Below are 16,143 nucleotides of genomic sequence, written 5' to 3' on the forward strand. Positions count from 1 at the left end.
GTCGGCGTCCATTTTATGTCCATATATGGAGATCACTGCAGATATAGTTCTGGGTCCATTTTATGCCCATATGCCCATATTATGTCCATATATGGAGATCACTGCAGATATAGTTCTGGGTCCATTTTATGCCCATATGCCCATATATGGAGATATCTGTCTATTTGCGTCCATTTTATGCCTGCCCCACCCTTTAATGCAAACCCCAATATACCTGTTGTCATAGGACCCGTTTTGACCATCTGTTAGCCTTTGTCCCCACCCTTTAATGCAAACCCCAATATACCTGTTGTCATAGGACCCGTTTTGACCATCTGTTTGCCTTCTGTTAGCCTTTGTCCCCACCCTTTAATGCAAACCCCAATATACCTGTTGTCATGTTGTCATAGGACCCGTTTTGACCATCTGTTTGCCTTCTGTTAGCCTTTGTCCCCACCCTTTAATGCAAACCCCAATATATGGAGATCTCTGCACACACAGTACCGGTTGCGGAAAACTCTGATGTCAGACATCAGCTCCGCATTCGGGGATTCATTTTATGCCCATATCTGGAGAACGCGCGTGCCGGTGGGAAGAACGGTTCTCGAGATTCACATACATACATACACATTCACAGAGATTTTTTGTTGACTCCTGGCGTACGTGATGTCAGAGCCTTTTATGAAGTGATGTCACAATGAGTCAGCGATTGTGCCGATTTCCTCAGGAACAGCCTGATGTTAACAATCAGCTCCGCGTAAGGAGATTCCGAACGTTTCGCGCCGCTTCGGGAAAACCGCATGCCGAGACGGGCCGAGGCCCGGCACTGCACTCCGCGCCGCAGCGGGGAACGCGCGTGCCGAATCTGAAGCCGGTGGGACGAACGGTTCTCGAGATACGCGGATTACAAACAAACAAACAAACAAACAAACAGACAGAGATTTGTCGCATTTATAGATAGATTAAGGCATATTTGTCGTATTAGTCAGGGATCACTTTAATGTCTGGATTTTGTTTTAATTTCTTTTTTCTTTTCTTTTTTTTTGTAGGGTTAGGGTTAACATAAGGTTTGTAAAAAGAAAAAAATGGGGGGGAAAAGACAGAAAAGAAAGAATAGGCATATTGGAAACTTTTCAAACCATTCTCTATCCTTCTAAATTGACCCCTAATTTCTCCAGCCTTGACCAGACAGCATTTTGTGTCTTCATTATTCTCACATTTAAATCTCCCATCTCCACTTGATCCTTGTTTTACTGTAATTTACAAATCACCTTGTCACCCAAAGAAAATGTGTTCTGACCCCGGGGCCAAACCACACTTCTCAGAAATGCATGGGAGAATCAACCATTTGGGTTTATGAAGTCTAAGTAGGGCACTGATGCTAATTAACGACGACTGAAATAATGGATTCCCGAACAAGCTTCCATTTATCTCATGTTTTATGGTAACCACCAGCTGGTCAACAGGGCAGACAGTGAACGTATTAAGTTGCTCATTTTCCTCTGCATAATAGCAGTAAGTCATTGCCTTGGTAATTCCCTTTTCTCCCAGTTTGTATTCTGCACTGTACGTACGTCTCTGTTTTGGAGCAGGTAGCATAGGAAACCCCTGCATGATGTCACCACAGAATCCTCAGCCTTTCACTTGACATAAATTGCCGTTCGTGTTCAAAAAAGTAAAAAGAAAAACAATCACATCACACAAACAGACAGAAATATACAGAGCGCCTGGCAATCAGTCATCTGACGGACACAAGTTTGGCCGCTGCTCTTCACCTCCTAAAGGCTTTTTTTACAGCACTGTTTAATGCTGGTTACAGAGTATCTATTGTGAATCTCCAAAGCACTATTGACAGAGGGCTTCAACTAGGAAGCTTCAAGTGAAATTTGTATTTTAAAACAGCACTTTGACCATGGATGTACTGACCTGTTTAGGAAAAGAAAGAAAGAAAGAAAGAAAGAAAGAAAGAAAGAAAGGTGATCCAAGACACCCTGAATAGTTGTAACGACATTTGCCAGTTATGCTTTTTTGGAAATGTGATTATGCCAAATAAACAAATAACTATACGTGTGAATTCAATTTATGTATTATGTTATACTTAAAGAGGAAAATTAAATTAGCCTAGTTTCGGTATGGTAAATGTTTTTGCTCTATAATTGGGTCCCGTTGAGACTTGCATCTCCGCTTTCCCTCGTAACCTTGTCTTGCTTGTGTCATGAAGCCATTAAGCAATGGAGAGTGTGATAGCAGGAAACTCTTGCTCACAGTGTTTATGCCAACAAACACAACAATCCAAGCATTATCTAGAGATTTACAACGAGCATTATGTTGCCAGTAGTCTTGGTGACTGTTTCATTTCCATAGGACAGATGGATAGAAAGAACGCTGTCAGCACTTAACTGCTTACTCATCAAATTAGTAGAGCAGATCCTTTTTTTCAGCTCTCTCTCTCTCACACACGCACGCACGCACGCACGCACGCACGCACGCACGCACGCACACACACACACACACACACACACACACACACACACACACACACACACACACACACACACACACACACACACACACACACACACACACACACACGTTGTGTTAAGTGGTCAGATAAGTGGGCCGGCCAGTATGTGGGCCCAGGTCCAGAAAAGGTTGTGAACTGCTGTTGTAGGAGAGAGGTAAACAATGCTAATGTTAAATACTAAATAGCTAAGGCTGACATAAAAAATATGGACGGTGGGAAGCCATTGGTTTCTATGCTGCAAAAATTACGCTTTTTTGGCCCTTGTACGGGTGCCACCATCATTGTAGAGGTCAACGTTCATTGGTAGTAGGTGTTGAGCTTGCCGAAAATAAATCACATGAAGAAGAATCATCACAAGCCTATGATCACAAGCCCCTCCTACAGCACCCTGCTTTAACATCAGATATAACATAAATTGTACCATATATTCACAAAACGCGTATCATGGTGATTGAAACAAGGCTTTAAACTAGTGACAGGAACCATAAAGTATTTATGGCAATGTTTATTAAGGTAAGAAAATCAAATGTAAAGGTTCGGGGGAGATGAAAGGAATCCTATGGAGAACATCTTCTGGTACCAGAACAGCGCAACTAGCGGCCAATCATAGGAACTTTAGTTCCATGTTTGCTTCATTTTCAATCCGGTGTGACAAGTATCCCCTGTCTGGAAACAATATCAGGTCACACACACGTACATATAATGTATGCAAGCATGCACACACGCACACACGCGCTCGTGCGCACACACACACACGTATGTGAAGGCAGTGCGCATAAAATTACATTCAGATGCTCACTAACGGATACATCCTAACCGTAACTGTAACCTTATGAAACAGAACAGCAGTAAAATCAAATTGGGGACACAAGTTTTGTCCCCAATTAGACATGCATCCCGACGTTGTACAGTGCATCAAACCAGATGTATTGTACCAAAGTTGACCCTAAATGTGGCTTATTTCAGAAACACAAAGAGACCCCACACATACAGACGTGCACATGCACCCATGCTTGTGCACATGCGATGCGCCCATGCTCGTGCGCGCACACACACACACACACACACACACACACACACACACACACACACACACACACACACACACACACACACACACACACACACACACACACACACACACACATACTGTACACACAGACTGAATTGAGCCTCCAGCCCTTTATGGTTAGAGGTTAGAATCGGCTGCGTTCCCGCATGTGCAACTCTCTGAGGACCCTGTTCCCATCTCTGCCTCTCTCTCTCTCCCCACCACCAACCACCCTGTGTGTTCTAACTTCTAATAGGTTCATGTATTTACAGTGAGGAGGTCCAGCAGTGATAATAGCGGTTGTAAAATTATCTCTCCACTGTTTACACACCAATCGTTGCCTTATCTATGTCGTTATTTACAACTGGACTGTTTAGGAAGTGTGTGTGCGTCTCTGCTTCCATGCACATGTGTGAGTGTGCGTGCATGAGTGCGTGCGTGTGTATTGGGATGGCCTAGTAATTGGATGATGTGAAACTATGGATTGCTGCTGTTAACTTAACGATACGCATTAATCCACTTACTATGTCCTGAACCGAATTTACCTTTTAGTATTGTAGCATCATTTCGCTAAATTGACCAACCAATGACCTTTGTTGTAACTTTCATATGTTGACTAGATAATTAAAGCCTTTAATAAACTATAAAAGCAAGTGCTAATCTAGAACAAGTGTTTTTGTTTTAGATGTACATATGAATAGTGTGGGCATCCCCTTCATGCACAATCCATGCATTGACAATAAACGTACGCAGTCAAATCCTCAGTGTTCAATTATCCACTTGAACCTCTGGGAGTGCACAAATATAACATTTTGTCATTGTCGGGCAAAAACCTAGAATCTCCAAGTTTCAAATGTGTACGTTGAAGCCCTGATTCATCATACAAGACTGTCGCTCACAACTAGTGAAAATAGCAGATCTAAACACAACGCCTTGCAATGTGTGGCATTGTGTGTTTGTAGATCAGCTATTTTCACTATTTTAAATTGTCTTTAAAATAACAACTAATTTAAGGTTTTGGACATACAAGGTTTCCACCCGACAACGAAGATGTGTACACTCCCAGGGGCTGTATTTTGAAGTAGCAGCTCTTATGCCGTAACTTAAAGGCCTGTCCATACTGTCTCCGACTACTGAACTTTTTGTCGGAGTTCAGACTTTCCGACATGCAGTTTTCTGAACTCTAATTCGGCGTAATGCTTTTCAGAAGATGAGAGTGACGTCATTTTGTAGTTGAACTGGACCTTTCCGACGAAAGGTTCGGTGGTCGGAGACAGTATGGACAGACCAAGTTAAGGCATAAGAGCTGGTACTTAAGACAATCAAAATATAGCCCTGGAGTTAAAATAAGACTTGAGAATAGATTATAATGTGTTTGTAATGAAATGTTCAAAAGATGCATGCTCGCTGTGGACAGTCGATCAGTCAGTCAGTCAGTCAGTCAGTCAGTCAGTCAGTCTTCAGGAGTCAATGTTATTCTGAGGTCTCTGGTCTACAGTTATCTACTTTTGCTGCGATTGCATCCAGGCAGTTGGACTGAAGAGACATTACAACATGGAAATAGGTGTCTGCGCTGCACACTCCCATTTAGAGGATGATATCATTCTCTATCACACACACACACACACACACACACACACACACACACACACACACACACACACACACACTGGTCAGAGGTTATTTAATGCCCCCGAGTTGAGCTTCTGGGTTATCCAGACAGTACTGCTGTCACGCAGTGCCATAGAGGCTATCAGATACTCACAGGCGGCCATCTGATCTCCCATCCACACAGCAAAATGTGGAGTGTTCCTTTAACTCAGGGAGTGTAAAAATACGGACCCTTTACGGGTCCCTCTTTTAGAGGGACCCTAGACTAGGCTATAGCACTCCAGATTTGACTGAGTAGAGAGAGCGTGATGTTTGGTCGCACTCCAACAGCACTTATAGTCAACAGCCAAGGCAAAGATCACAAGGCAGGTCTATAATTTGATATGACATTAACTAGTGCATTATGTCAATGCAATGCCAGTGGGGTCACCGAGGTGATAAACCTGACATATTAAAACGGTGGACGTGTGAAACAGGAAGTGTCGGCCATAGATTTAGATCAAATAGAATGAGCTCTTAAATCAAATCAAATACATTTGCTATGGTTAAGATGACTAGTCGTAGCATTTTAACAATGCTGCAGGGAGGGTATGGGGTTTGGACTGTATGGGTTTTGGACTGTTAAGCACAATTTATTTCATGAAATTGTGCCATTTCCCTGCCTTACTTCTCTTCTCTTCTCTTACCCACTTAAATCCTGTACAATCCATAGACCGGGGTCCCCCAGGGTTCTGTACTCCAAACCTGTTTGTTTTTTACTTGCTTGTTTTCGCCGAATGTTTGCCTATTATGACATGCTCAGAAGAGATACACTAAGAAAATAGCCGATCTACAAACTCACAACGCCTCACAGTGCGAGGCGTTGTGAGCTTGTAGAACGGCTATTTTCGGGCAAAGAGCTTTGGTGTAGCTGGGAAAAAGAGCAGACTAAGTACAGAGTGAAAGGTCAAGTTTTATAAGTATTGACGGTTCAAGTGGTTAAATATCAGAAAACGCAAAGTGACATGAATCCAAAATACACTGATGATTGTGCTGTCAAACGATGAAACTATATGGAATCTATGATAAGGTTGTGGGGGTCCCTGCTTCATCTCTCGCTCAACTAAGGGGTCCTTGGCCTGAAAACGTTGAAGACCCCTGCACTAATATTCATGTCATATGGCAGAACTTTCAGTAACTTTCAGTTTGAATTGGGAATGTCCTCTCTATCCCTCTCAGCTCTATGGTGTTACCCATACCCACTACCACAAATCTAATGCCCAGTGCAGATCAGATGACTTTACTTTGTTATTTATATGTGCAGACGTGTTTTCGTGACATTTTCTATTTTATTTGATATTTGAGATATGCAGTGAAGTGATGTAATTTGGACCAAAATAATGTTTAATGCCATACTGTGGCGCAATAAATGTTTGAACTAACTGGTACCAACTCATACATTGCAGTGTGAGAACTCTGTATCACATAAAGCATTATATTTTATTATCTATTTATGGAGAAACAAAATCCAACAAAAAAACATTAACTATATTGAATTTTCTTTCCTCTGATGTCAACATTAATTATATACTATATGTACCGTAATTGTACTGTGTCCATTTGAATTCCACTTCACTGATTCAGTCATACTGTATATAGTATGATGGGTACATTTTTACACTTCACAATCACACCAACTGTATTTGCTAGCAACTGTCCAGAGGCCCCCATACAGCAAAAATGGAGGATCTACAACCCTGGTTCCCAAGCACTGGGTCGTGGACCCATTTGTGGATCGCGGACACATTGTTATGGGTCCCTTTATTTTTTGTTTTCGTTTTTAATTATTATTTATTTCAAAACCTTTTCCAAAAACATTCCCAAAAAAGCAAAGATTTACAAAAAACTATTAAAATATGTTTTATAAGTAATTTCATGAATAAATAAAGAAAAGAAAAATCGAAGAAATCCATAAATTAGAAAACAAATGTTTAAGACGTGAAAATAGCCGATCTACAAGCTCACAACGCAGCACGAAGCGACGCGTTGTGAGCTTGTAGATCTGCTGTTTTCACTAGTTTGGGTCCCGGGCAAACGTCTAATTTCTCTTTTGGGTCTCGACCAACAAGGTTTGGGAACCACTGATCTACAAGATCATGACCTGTTGTGATTCTTTTGCTACTTTTGCGTAAACCTTTGATGAAGTATAAAATTGGCCATTCTAAAATGATTCAAAATGCAGATACAAGGTTACTTGTCTGACAACGACGATACACTCTTTGTTAGTCGGAGCGAGATATATAGCTTACACTGGAATGCAATTTATTATCTGTGCTGAAAGGGGAGGTGCACCCCACTTATCCCAGCTCAAATCACGCTTTGATGATACAGTACAGTCCGTATCTCCCCTGTCACCAGACCTGAGGTATCTTTAACCACGGCTCTGCCCTCTTTTTATATAAATTAAACGTAAGGCCTTGCTGTTCGTGTCTATATTAGTGATATAAGAGTCCAGCAACAGATGGAATTTCTCCTCCTATTTATTTACACTCAAAGAGCCCTCATAATGCTCCTCAGAGCTATACTGTACTCGTCCTCTTTATAGAGCATTCCAAACCACTGATGCACTGAATCAATACGCATCACGCTTCGGCTGTGTATATATACAACTGTACGTGCTGACAGAAAAGTGTTTGGCTGTTTGGGGTAGATCTAAAGCGGCTGCGGCTTGTGCAAGTTTTAAAGGGTACTTTGGGGGTAACACGTGTGAGGATGATAGTTGGCCCGTTTGGGATAGATGCAAAAAGGTTGTGAAGAATGAGGGAGGCAGATATAAAGGGACGAGGGAAGGGGATGCTCAGGGATTAGGGTGATTTAGATGTTTAGCCTTCCTGCTCACACTCTACAAAAAAAACTAACACCAAATTTTCCTGCAGCAGATGAAAATGTGCATATCCCGGGCTAAAGATGTGTTCAAAGCACCACATATTGTACAATGCACCTAATGAAGCCATACGTGTTTCTACTTTGAACAAAAAAATCAAAGGAATTTGACTGGCTATAGGGCAGTAAGATGTGGAAAAGACATGTTTTCAAGGAGATGGAAGGCAAGTGTATGTGACGAGGGGAGGGGGGTTTAAAATGTAGCAGTGGAGGATCCAGTTTAGGTTACAGTTTGAAAGCATGATGTTTGGGTTGTTCCAACTTGCTCTGAAGCCATTCAGCCATCAACAAATGCCTCACGCCTCAAGCCCTGATCCCTTTGCAAGGCTGTGCAGCAACATTCTATATTGTCATGCCAACAATACTATGGTACAGAGTCCTATTGAGTAAGTCAGACAGCTAGTCATGGATGTGACATACTCTTATATCCATTGCTACATACCGGTAGCTATTTCAACTGGCCGTTTCATAATAATTTAATAATGTGCTGATGATGTCTTATCACAACATCGCAACACTGTGTGTGAAGTACCTGTATATGTTTGTGATATAGCCGTGTCTGTCAGTGTAAGTCAGGGGTCTTCAACGTTTTCAGGCAAAGGACCCCTTAGCAGAGAGAGAGACCCCCTCATATTGTATAAATGTGTGATGGAGATTCATTGATTTTATAGATAGATTCATAGACTTGTTTGACACTTAACCACTTGACCTTTCACGCTGTACTTGTTCTGCTCTTTTTTTACCTCTACACCAAACCTTTTGCCAAAAATAGCCGATCTACAAGCTATAGACACACGTCAGCTTGGTCACATGTCAGCTTGTAGATCGGCTATTTTTGGCTGAAGTTCTCCTCAGAGTATAGGGATGCGAGGGTTCAATTGTTCATTTAAAATAATTATCCTATCACACAAGGATTTGGCGGCCGCCCTGCAGGAACTCTGAGGGTCCCGGACCCCCTCTTGAAGACCCCTGGTGTAGGTGATGGAGGATTTGTTGTCCTGTGTCGACTCAGTCATGTGTTGTGTTGTGTTGTTGCAGCTGGTCCGTGGGGGAGTGGGGGGTGTGCAGCCGGAGCTGTGGAGGAGGGGAGCAGACCCGGCAGGTTCAGTGTGTCCAGAGGACCAGCCAGACCAATGTGGATGTCCTGCCTGACCCTCAGTGTGTCCAGCCAACCCCCACCAGGCGGCAGGCCTGCGGCACAAACAGCTGTCCACCGGTTTGGAACACTGGGCCATGGTCACAGGTGATTATATGCATCAATGCATTATGGGTGTTGATCTGTCAATGTGTATATCCTCATCCGTACATACTGTATGTCCATACATATGTACAGTCTGTCCGTATGTATGTGCGTCTGTGCGTCTATCCCAACCTTGTGAACTATCTCAGGAACATCTTCAGGAAGTTTCATGTCACTGTTTAGAAGTACTCTAGGTGGTCAAAGGTCAATATCACTGTGACCTTACAGTATGCGAGTCCCATTCTTGAGAGGTGATGTCTCATGAACGCCTTGAGGGAATTTCATTACATTCAACACAAATGTCCTCTTGGAACCAGGAAGAACTCATTAGAAGTAGGTGGGTAGATCACAGTCACGGTGACCTCACAAAACACGTTTGCTAAAAGGCTCTATTCACTCCACATTATACTACGTGTACTGAGCCTGGATAGACACAGATTCAACGGCAACTGGTTAGTAAAGTCAAGACATACCGGTACAAACAGGATGCAGTACTTTCCTCTGCAAATATACCATACTAACCATGCTCTCACCGACTGCATGCCTCTGCCAACCAGTTGAGGTTCACGACCACGTCTGTAATGGGAGGTCAAAGTGACATTGACCTTTAACCACCTACATCTGAACAGTTCATATTTGAGTCTTAAGTGGACGTTTGTGACATTAAATGTCATGAAATGTCTCCAAGGTGTTCCTGTGATATCATGCTCATGACGTTGGGATGGACATGCAAATGTATAGAGTGACATAGACGGACAACCCGAAAACATAATGCCTCCGACCATGGCTGTCCAACGCGGAGGCATACAAATGTAAATGGGATGAGGTCATCTTACTCAAAATGTCCCTAACTAGCTGCTATAAACCATGTCCGGCTCACTTTATCACTTCCTCTCCATTCTCCCAAGGTGTCCATGACTCAGAGGAGTGTGTCGCTTTGTAGACCTTTAGCTCTGCAAGTTGATTCATCCCATAGGATGCTATTAATTGGCTTCAGTGAAACACTCAAGGATTTGGTAATGCTCTAGGCTGTATGGTTATGTGTGCATGTAACCACAATGGCCATATCCTGGTAATGTCCCGGGAAAGACATTTAAATCAAGGGAAGGATGGAAGCCAAACTGGGGGGAAAAGAAAAACCTGAAACCTTTATTTGTGCTTCGCAGTGCTCACGTAAGTGCGGAAAAGGCCTGAGGAAGAGAACAGTGCTGTGCACGAACACAAACCCCAGCAGCCGAACACACACACTGCCGGACAGTTCCTGTGTGGGCCTGCAGAAGCCTGCCAGTCAAGACTCATGTTTCGTCAAACGTTGCCAGAAACAACGTAAAGTCCAGTGGTTCGTCTCCACATGGCAGGAAGTAAGTGTATAGTTATTTAACAAGCCCTTCTCTTTGTTACGATTATTTAAACATTGCAGGCGGTAGGGCCAGTTATTTAGAATGGCTGGATCAAAATGAACATTGGAGGAGAGCATGTTCCTGTGAGTCAGGATGTCGTCAGTGGGGAACATTTGTGGATTGTGATTAGGATTTCTCTGGCAGAACAATAAAATGATCTCCGTCTTTCTCTTTTCCCCTCTCTCCTTTTATTCTCCAGTGTTCAGTAACCTGTGGTCGTGGCTCTCAGTTGCGCTTCATCAAATGTGCAGAGAAGGTAATGTTATTATACTTTGTGTGTCTCAGATATAAGTTAAACAGGCCTATAGTGACTTTTTGGCATATTATGACATATGATGTCATAGTGAGTGCAGGCTTATCCAGAAGAATATTTTACTCTTATAGCTTGCGTAATTGTTGTCTTTATCCCTTTGCCTTTTTTTTTAAAGGATACTGCAGGGAAATACAGAGAACTGGCAGCCAAGAAGTGCCACCATGTCCCCAAGCCCTCTGTAGAGGTCCAGAGGCCCTGTGTCATGGCTGACTGCCCCTCCCGTACCACCCCAGCAGTCCACCCCTGGAGCACCTATCACCACTACCGTCCTCCCCAACCTCTGCCTCCACCTCTGCCAAGGCCAGATTGGTACTCATCTCCTTGGTCCCAGGTAAGTTCACTAACCATCACACACACACACACACACACACACACCCACACACACACCCACACACACACCCACACACACACACACACACACACACACACACACACACACACACACACACACACACACACACACACACACACACACACACACACTCTTAAAATAAGGTGTGGTCTGGTGCATTTCTATCTAGGCACTGTGAGAAAAGTTACAAGCGATTGAACTTTTAGACCAGCCCGAAGCTGGTCTTAAATCTGCCGTTGTGACAGCACACTATTTAGAGGGAGCATTATTAAGACATGTGGGGGGGTTACAATGCACGCACACTGCTTGACAAGTGCCTGTCTGTGATCAAAATCCATTCATTTATTGATTCAATAAACAGTTTATTTCAAACTAGAAAGATGCAATTGGAAATTGCAAGTGTGGTTGCCGTGACGATTAGTCAATGGGGAAAATTCATTCACTAATAAATTCTAGTACTATAGTCTGATACAAGTACTATAGTCTGATTGCCCTGCAGGGGCAACCACACTAATAATGATAAATATGTACAGATACTTCACGTAGGAATGTCATAATGTCATTGATAGCCTCCTGGCTTTCTTTATCTGTCTCATGCTCAGTGTGTAGCATTAACGGATCATCTAAAATGACACATAAAGTGTCCAGCTATCCATCATTCTTTAATAAGTAGGTTTTAAGACATTCCTAACTGAATATGAGCATATGATTATTAACCCATTAAGACCTGAGGCCGATTCTAATGTCCTCTAAATACAGACATATGTTTCTATGCCAGTAGTGCTCAAACTTTTTCATGTCAAGGACCCCCAAAATGATATGTATTTGGCCACGGACCCCCAGAAGCAAAACTTTGAGTCTGTTTCTCCCTCATCCCAAAATTGGACACACCCCCAACGCAATTGCGCCCAGCGATTTGCACCATAGATAGTCTAAAAATTAAAACTAGTGTCTGTCTGTTACCATGTCCCTCATTAAAGCCTTTGCTTTCCACAGTGCACGGTGACATGTGGAGGAGGGGTGCAGGCCAGAACAGTCCAGTGTTTGACCCAGGGGAAGCCATCCTCTGGGTGCAACCTTCACCAGAAGCCTGCCATGTCCCAGGCCTGCAACACCAACTTCTGCCCACAACCAGAGAAGAAAGGTAATGAGATACCCCAGTTCAATCAAATGTGTTCTTGCAATTCTAAGTCATGGATAATGTAATACAGAAAATATAGTATACTGTGTAAAACAGGAAATACAGGCGTTTTGTATGTATTTTTTAATGATTGCTTTGATATAACATATTCCATTGTTGATGTAGGTGAAATAAGCTCTTCAAATACTTTTCCTTTGTTTTTCAACAGACTCGTTATGCAAAGATTACTTTAACTGGTGTTACCTGGTTCCCCAACATGGAGTCTGCAACCACAAGTTCTACGGCAAGCAGTGCTGCAAATCCTGTTCACATTCAAACCTATAATTGGGACACGCTCTGTCTTCATTGGTAGACGAATGACTATGTTTGATGTCCATGCTTGTAAAGACAGTTTTTTTCATTGAGCATTTGGCAAAGCACTGAAAGAACTAAATACTTTTCAATGGAACTGAAAGAGCGTTGAAGTGCCCTTTCTTCTCCAAGTGATGCCGGACATCCTGATACAAGAACTCAAAACCTTAAGAGGAATGTGATCAGGACAACATAAATAAAGGAGGGAGTAATGGGAAGGAACCAGGAAAACGGCTATCTTGATTAAAAGGTGAAAAAGAGTGATATACAACTTTTTTTATCCAAGATACACACAGAAGAGTACCAAACGTCTCCTAGTAAGGCAAAGTAAAAATCCTTACTGACCAAGAGGGATAACTACAGTATTCACTGCGTCTCAAGCAGGGCTATGAAGATATGAAGTGATGATGATAAGCCCTTACCTACAGTGCAATTCATTACTAAGTTTACAGACCTGACAAAGGGGGTACATTGGAAATCTGGAGCCGATATGGGACGATGGCTGTTCGAAAGAAGCACAATAGACAATGCATTTTGATTGAAGACTTGATTACGACAAGCTGGGATGGATCAAAGTGGGCTTCTTTTAGGACAGGGGTCTTCAGTGTTTTCAGGCCAAGGAACCCTTAACTGAGAGAGATGAAGCAGGGACCCCCACTACATATTGTATAAATGCGTTATGCAGATTTTCATCCACTTGTTTGACAGCACTGTCATCAGTCTATGTTGGATTTGTGTTTCAGACATTTAGCCCTTAAATTGTCGATACTTAGTTAACTTGACCTTTCACTCTGCAATTGGTCTGCTCTCTTTTACCTCTACATCAAACCTATTTGCTGAAAATAGCAGATCTACAAGATCACAACGCCTCGCAGTGCGAGTCGTTGTGAGCTTGTAGATCTGCTATTTTTGGCTAAAGTTCTCCTCAGATTAGGGGGGTTAAAGTTTTTAATTATTTGTATTTAATTATCCTATCACACAAGGATTTGGTGGCCTCCCTGTAGTAACTCTGAGGACGCCCAAGGGGTCCCGGACCCCCTGTTGAAGACCCCTGTTTTAGGACATTTGGACAGTGGCTGAATGTTCCTGGCGTCATGTAAACAAAAATGCAAGCAACTTTTGTGAACCTCATCAGACATAAGAGAACTCCTACAAGAAGGGTCAAGGACGGCTTATATGCACTGGGCTTCTCCGTACTCTTACAGTAAATGGTGCTACAACATTATGTCTTGAATTGTGAAATCAATGGAGAATGCAAAACCTAAACCTTTTTAGTTTGTTGATTTATTTATTGGCTTTATAATACAGCGTTGATGGAAAGCTGTACTGCAAAGCAGCATATTGTGTCATGTTATTATTGTAAACCTCTCACCTTTTGTGTATTTTGTATGTTTCACAGGATTCCATACTGACAAGCTGCACCTTTTGTTCTTTTAGAATTGTAACCATCTATTTTATGTCATTTGTGCAGACGTGTTCTGACATGTCAAAACCCCAGCACAGACTCCCACCTGTCAGTGAGGATTAGCGATTATTAGGAATGCGAGTAGATAAGCATCATGAACAATCAAATCTATGAGCATGTTTTAATAGCAACTGATACCTTTTTTTTCCTGTTACATTTGTCTTCAAAGTCCTATGAAAATCCACATGGCCATCATCAGTTGCATGCATTGGTATGGCACTAGTGAATATGGGTTTAATAGGTTAGTGTTAAAAGCACTGAGAGATGTTGGCTGAAGTTATATTAATGTGAATATTCAAATGTAACAGACATAATAATAAACAAATCTATGTTCAGACTGCAGCAATTATGATGAGGCTTGAGTTGTGATTTTGTCTTCTACAGGTTTGCAGCACAATTTGAATCTGCGGACTGTACATTTCTGTGAAAGTAGACAAACAAATGTAATATCTTAGTGGTCATATCGTATCCTTTATTTAACCACGTAAAATAAAACTCTTTTCCAAGAGAGACTTGGCCAAGAGAGCAGCGTGAATGAATACGTGAACATGTGATCTATGGACTGGAATAAATATGAAGGTGATCAATATCAGGTACTGACCAACACACCAAGAGACTGTGTATTGAATGAATCTTAAGGCCTAATTAATTCAGGGGTTCCCAAATATGTCCGTGACAAGGATCCCCAAATAGCCATAATATACCGTAGCTTCTGGCTGTTTTGAATAAAATTTCTCATCTACAATTTCACCGTGGCTTGTATGATCCATCCATCCATCCATCTTCAACCACTTATCCAGAATCGGTCGCGGGGGTAACAGTTCCAACTGAGATTTACAGAGTTCCTTACCTGAGCAACTTCCTCCACTCCCTCCGGGAGTATACCGAGGCGTTCCCAAGCCAGTGTGGAGATATGCTGTAATTCTTCCAGCTGGTCTTTGGTCTGCCACAGGGTTTCCCCCCAGTAGGACGTGCACAGATGACCTTTGCTCGGGAGGCATCCGTACTAGATGCCCGAACCACCTAAGCTCCTTTCCAAGTGTAGGAGCAGCGGTTCTACTCCAAGCGTAAGAGCAAAATGGCTGCTGTGCAAATATGGTCAGTTCTATCAGATATATGGTAAAACTCAATTCTGCACACTGCAGTGGAGCGCACACAGACAGTAGGTCTGCACCCTGGCTAGCAATCATGCCAGCATGGTGTTAACCATTTCAACACCCATGACATAATGTGTCTGGGCTCTCCCTTTAGTCATTTGTCAACAAGTCAAGGAGAGACAGATGCCCATAACATCGTCATTGCCTTAATCCCTAGGACACAACCCATGGTTGTGGGAGAGAGAGGCAGAGTATAAAGGCACCGAGAGAGAGAATACAAGTTGTGAGAGAGGATGGGGGTGGGGTTGGGGGTGGGGGGGCATCTGTGTATTCTGTGCTGTCATGGAAGAATTCTCAGAGAAAAAGGAGTGCGTAAGAGTGAAGAAGAGGTGGGCAATGAGAAAGACAGGGGTTTTCCTCCCTAGTCACCTCAATTTACGGTAGTTGATGTATTGCTGGTCAACTGTGCGTGTGCTTGCGTGTGCGTGTGTGTGTGTGTGTGTGCCAGAAGTGGGCTCCATGTGAATGTAAGGCTGGGTCAGGGTGTGTATTTGTTCCCAGGAAAGGTTCTGCAGTGGGAATGGGCTCAAGGAAGAGGTTTTGGATAAGCTGGTCCCCCAACATACAATGTATTTATGTCCACACACAGGGAAAGCATAGAGGGACACAATCATGTTAGGTGCAGTAAAGGTTACAT

General features: G+C 42.7%; 1 protein-coding gene across 1 annotated transcript in view; it reads left to right on the forward strand.

Annotated features, from left to right (window-relative positions):
• Nucleotides 1–13,734, forward strand: part of adamts16 (ADAM metallopeptidase with thrombospondin type 1 motif, 16) — an 80,989-nt gene extending 67,255 nt beyond the window's left edge. The window contains exons 20-25 of the mRNA XM_080746002.1: nucleotides 9,126–9,330; nucleotides 10,494–10,688; nucleotides 10,927–10,983; nucleotides 11,156–11,371; nucleotides 12,389–12,536; nucleotides 12,742–13,734. Of these exons, the coding sequence (XP_080602128.1) occupies nucleotides 9,126–9,330; nucleotides 10,494–10,688; nucleotides 10,927–10,983; nucleotides 11,156–11,371; nucleotides 12,389–12,536; nucleotides 12,742–12,857 (937 nt within the window). The 3' untranslated portion in view covers nucleotides 12,858–13,734. The remainder of the gene's footprint in view (nucleotides 1–9,125; nucleotides 9,331–10,493; nucleotides 10,689–10,926; nucleotides 10,984–11,155; nucleotides 11,372–12,388; nucleotides 12,537–12,741) is intronic.
• Nucleotides 13,735–16,143: the final 2,409 nt, after the last annotated feature.

Source organism: Nannobrachium achirus (assembly GCF_963921795.1).
Source record: "Nannobrachium achirus genome assembly, chromosome: 2".
Classification (NCBI taxonomy): Eukaryota; Metazoa; Chordata; class Actinopteri; order Myctophiformes; family Myctophidae; genus Nannobrachium; species Nannobrachium achirus.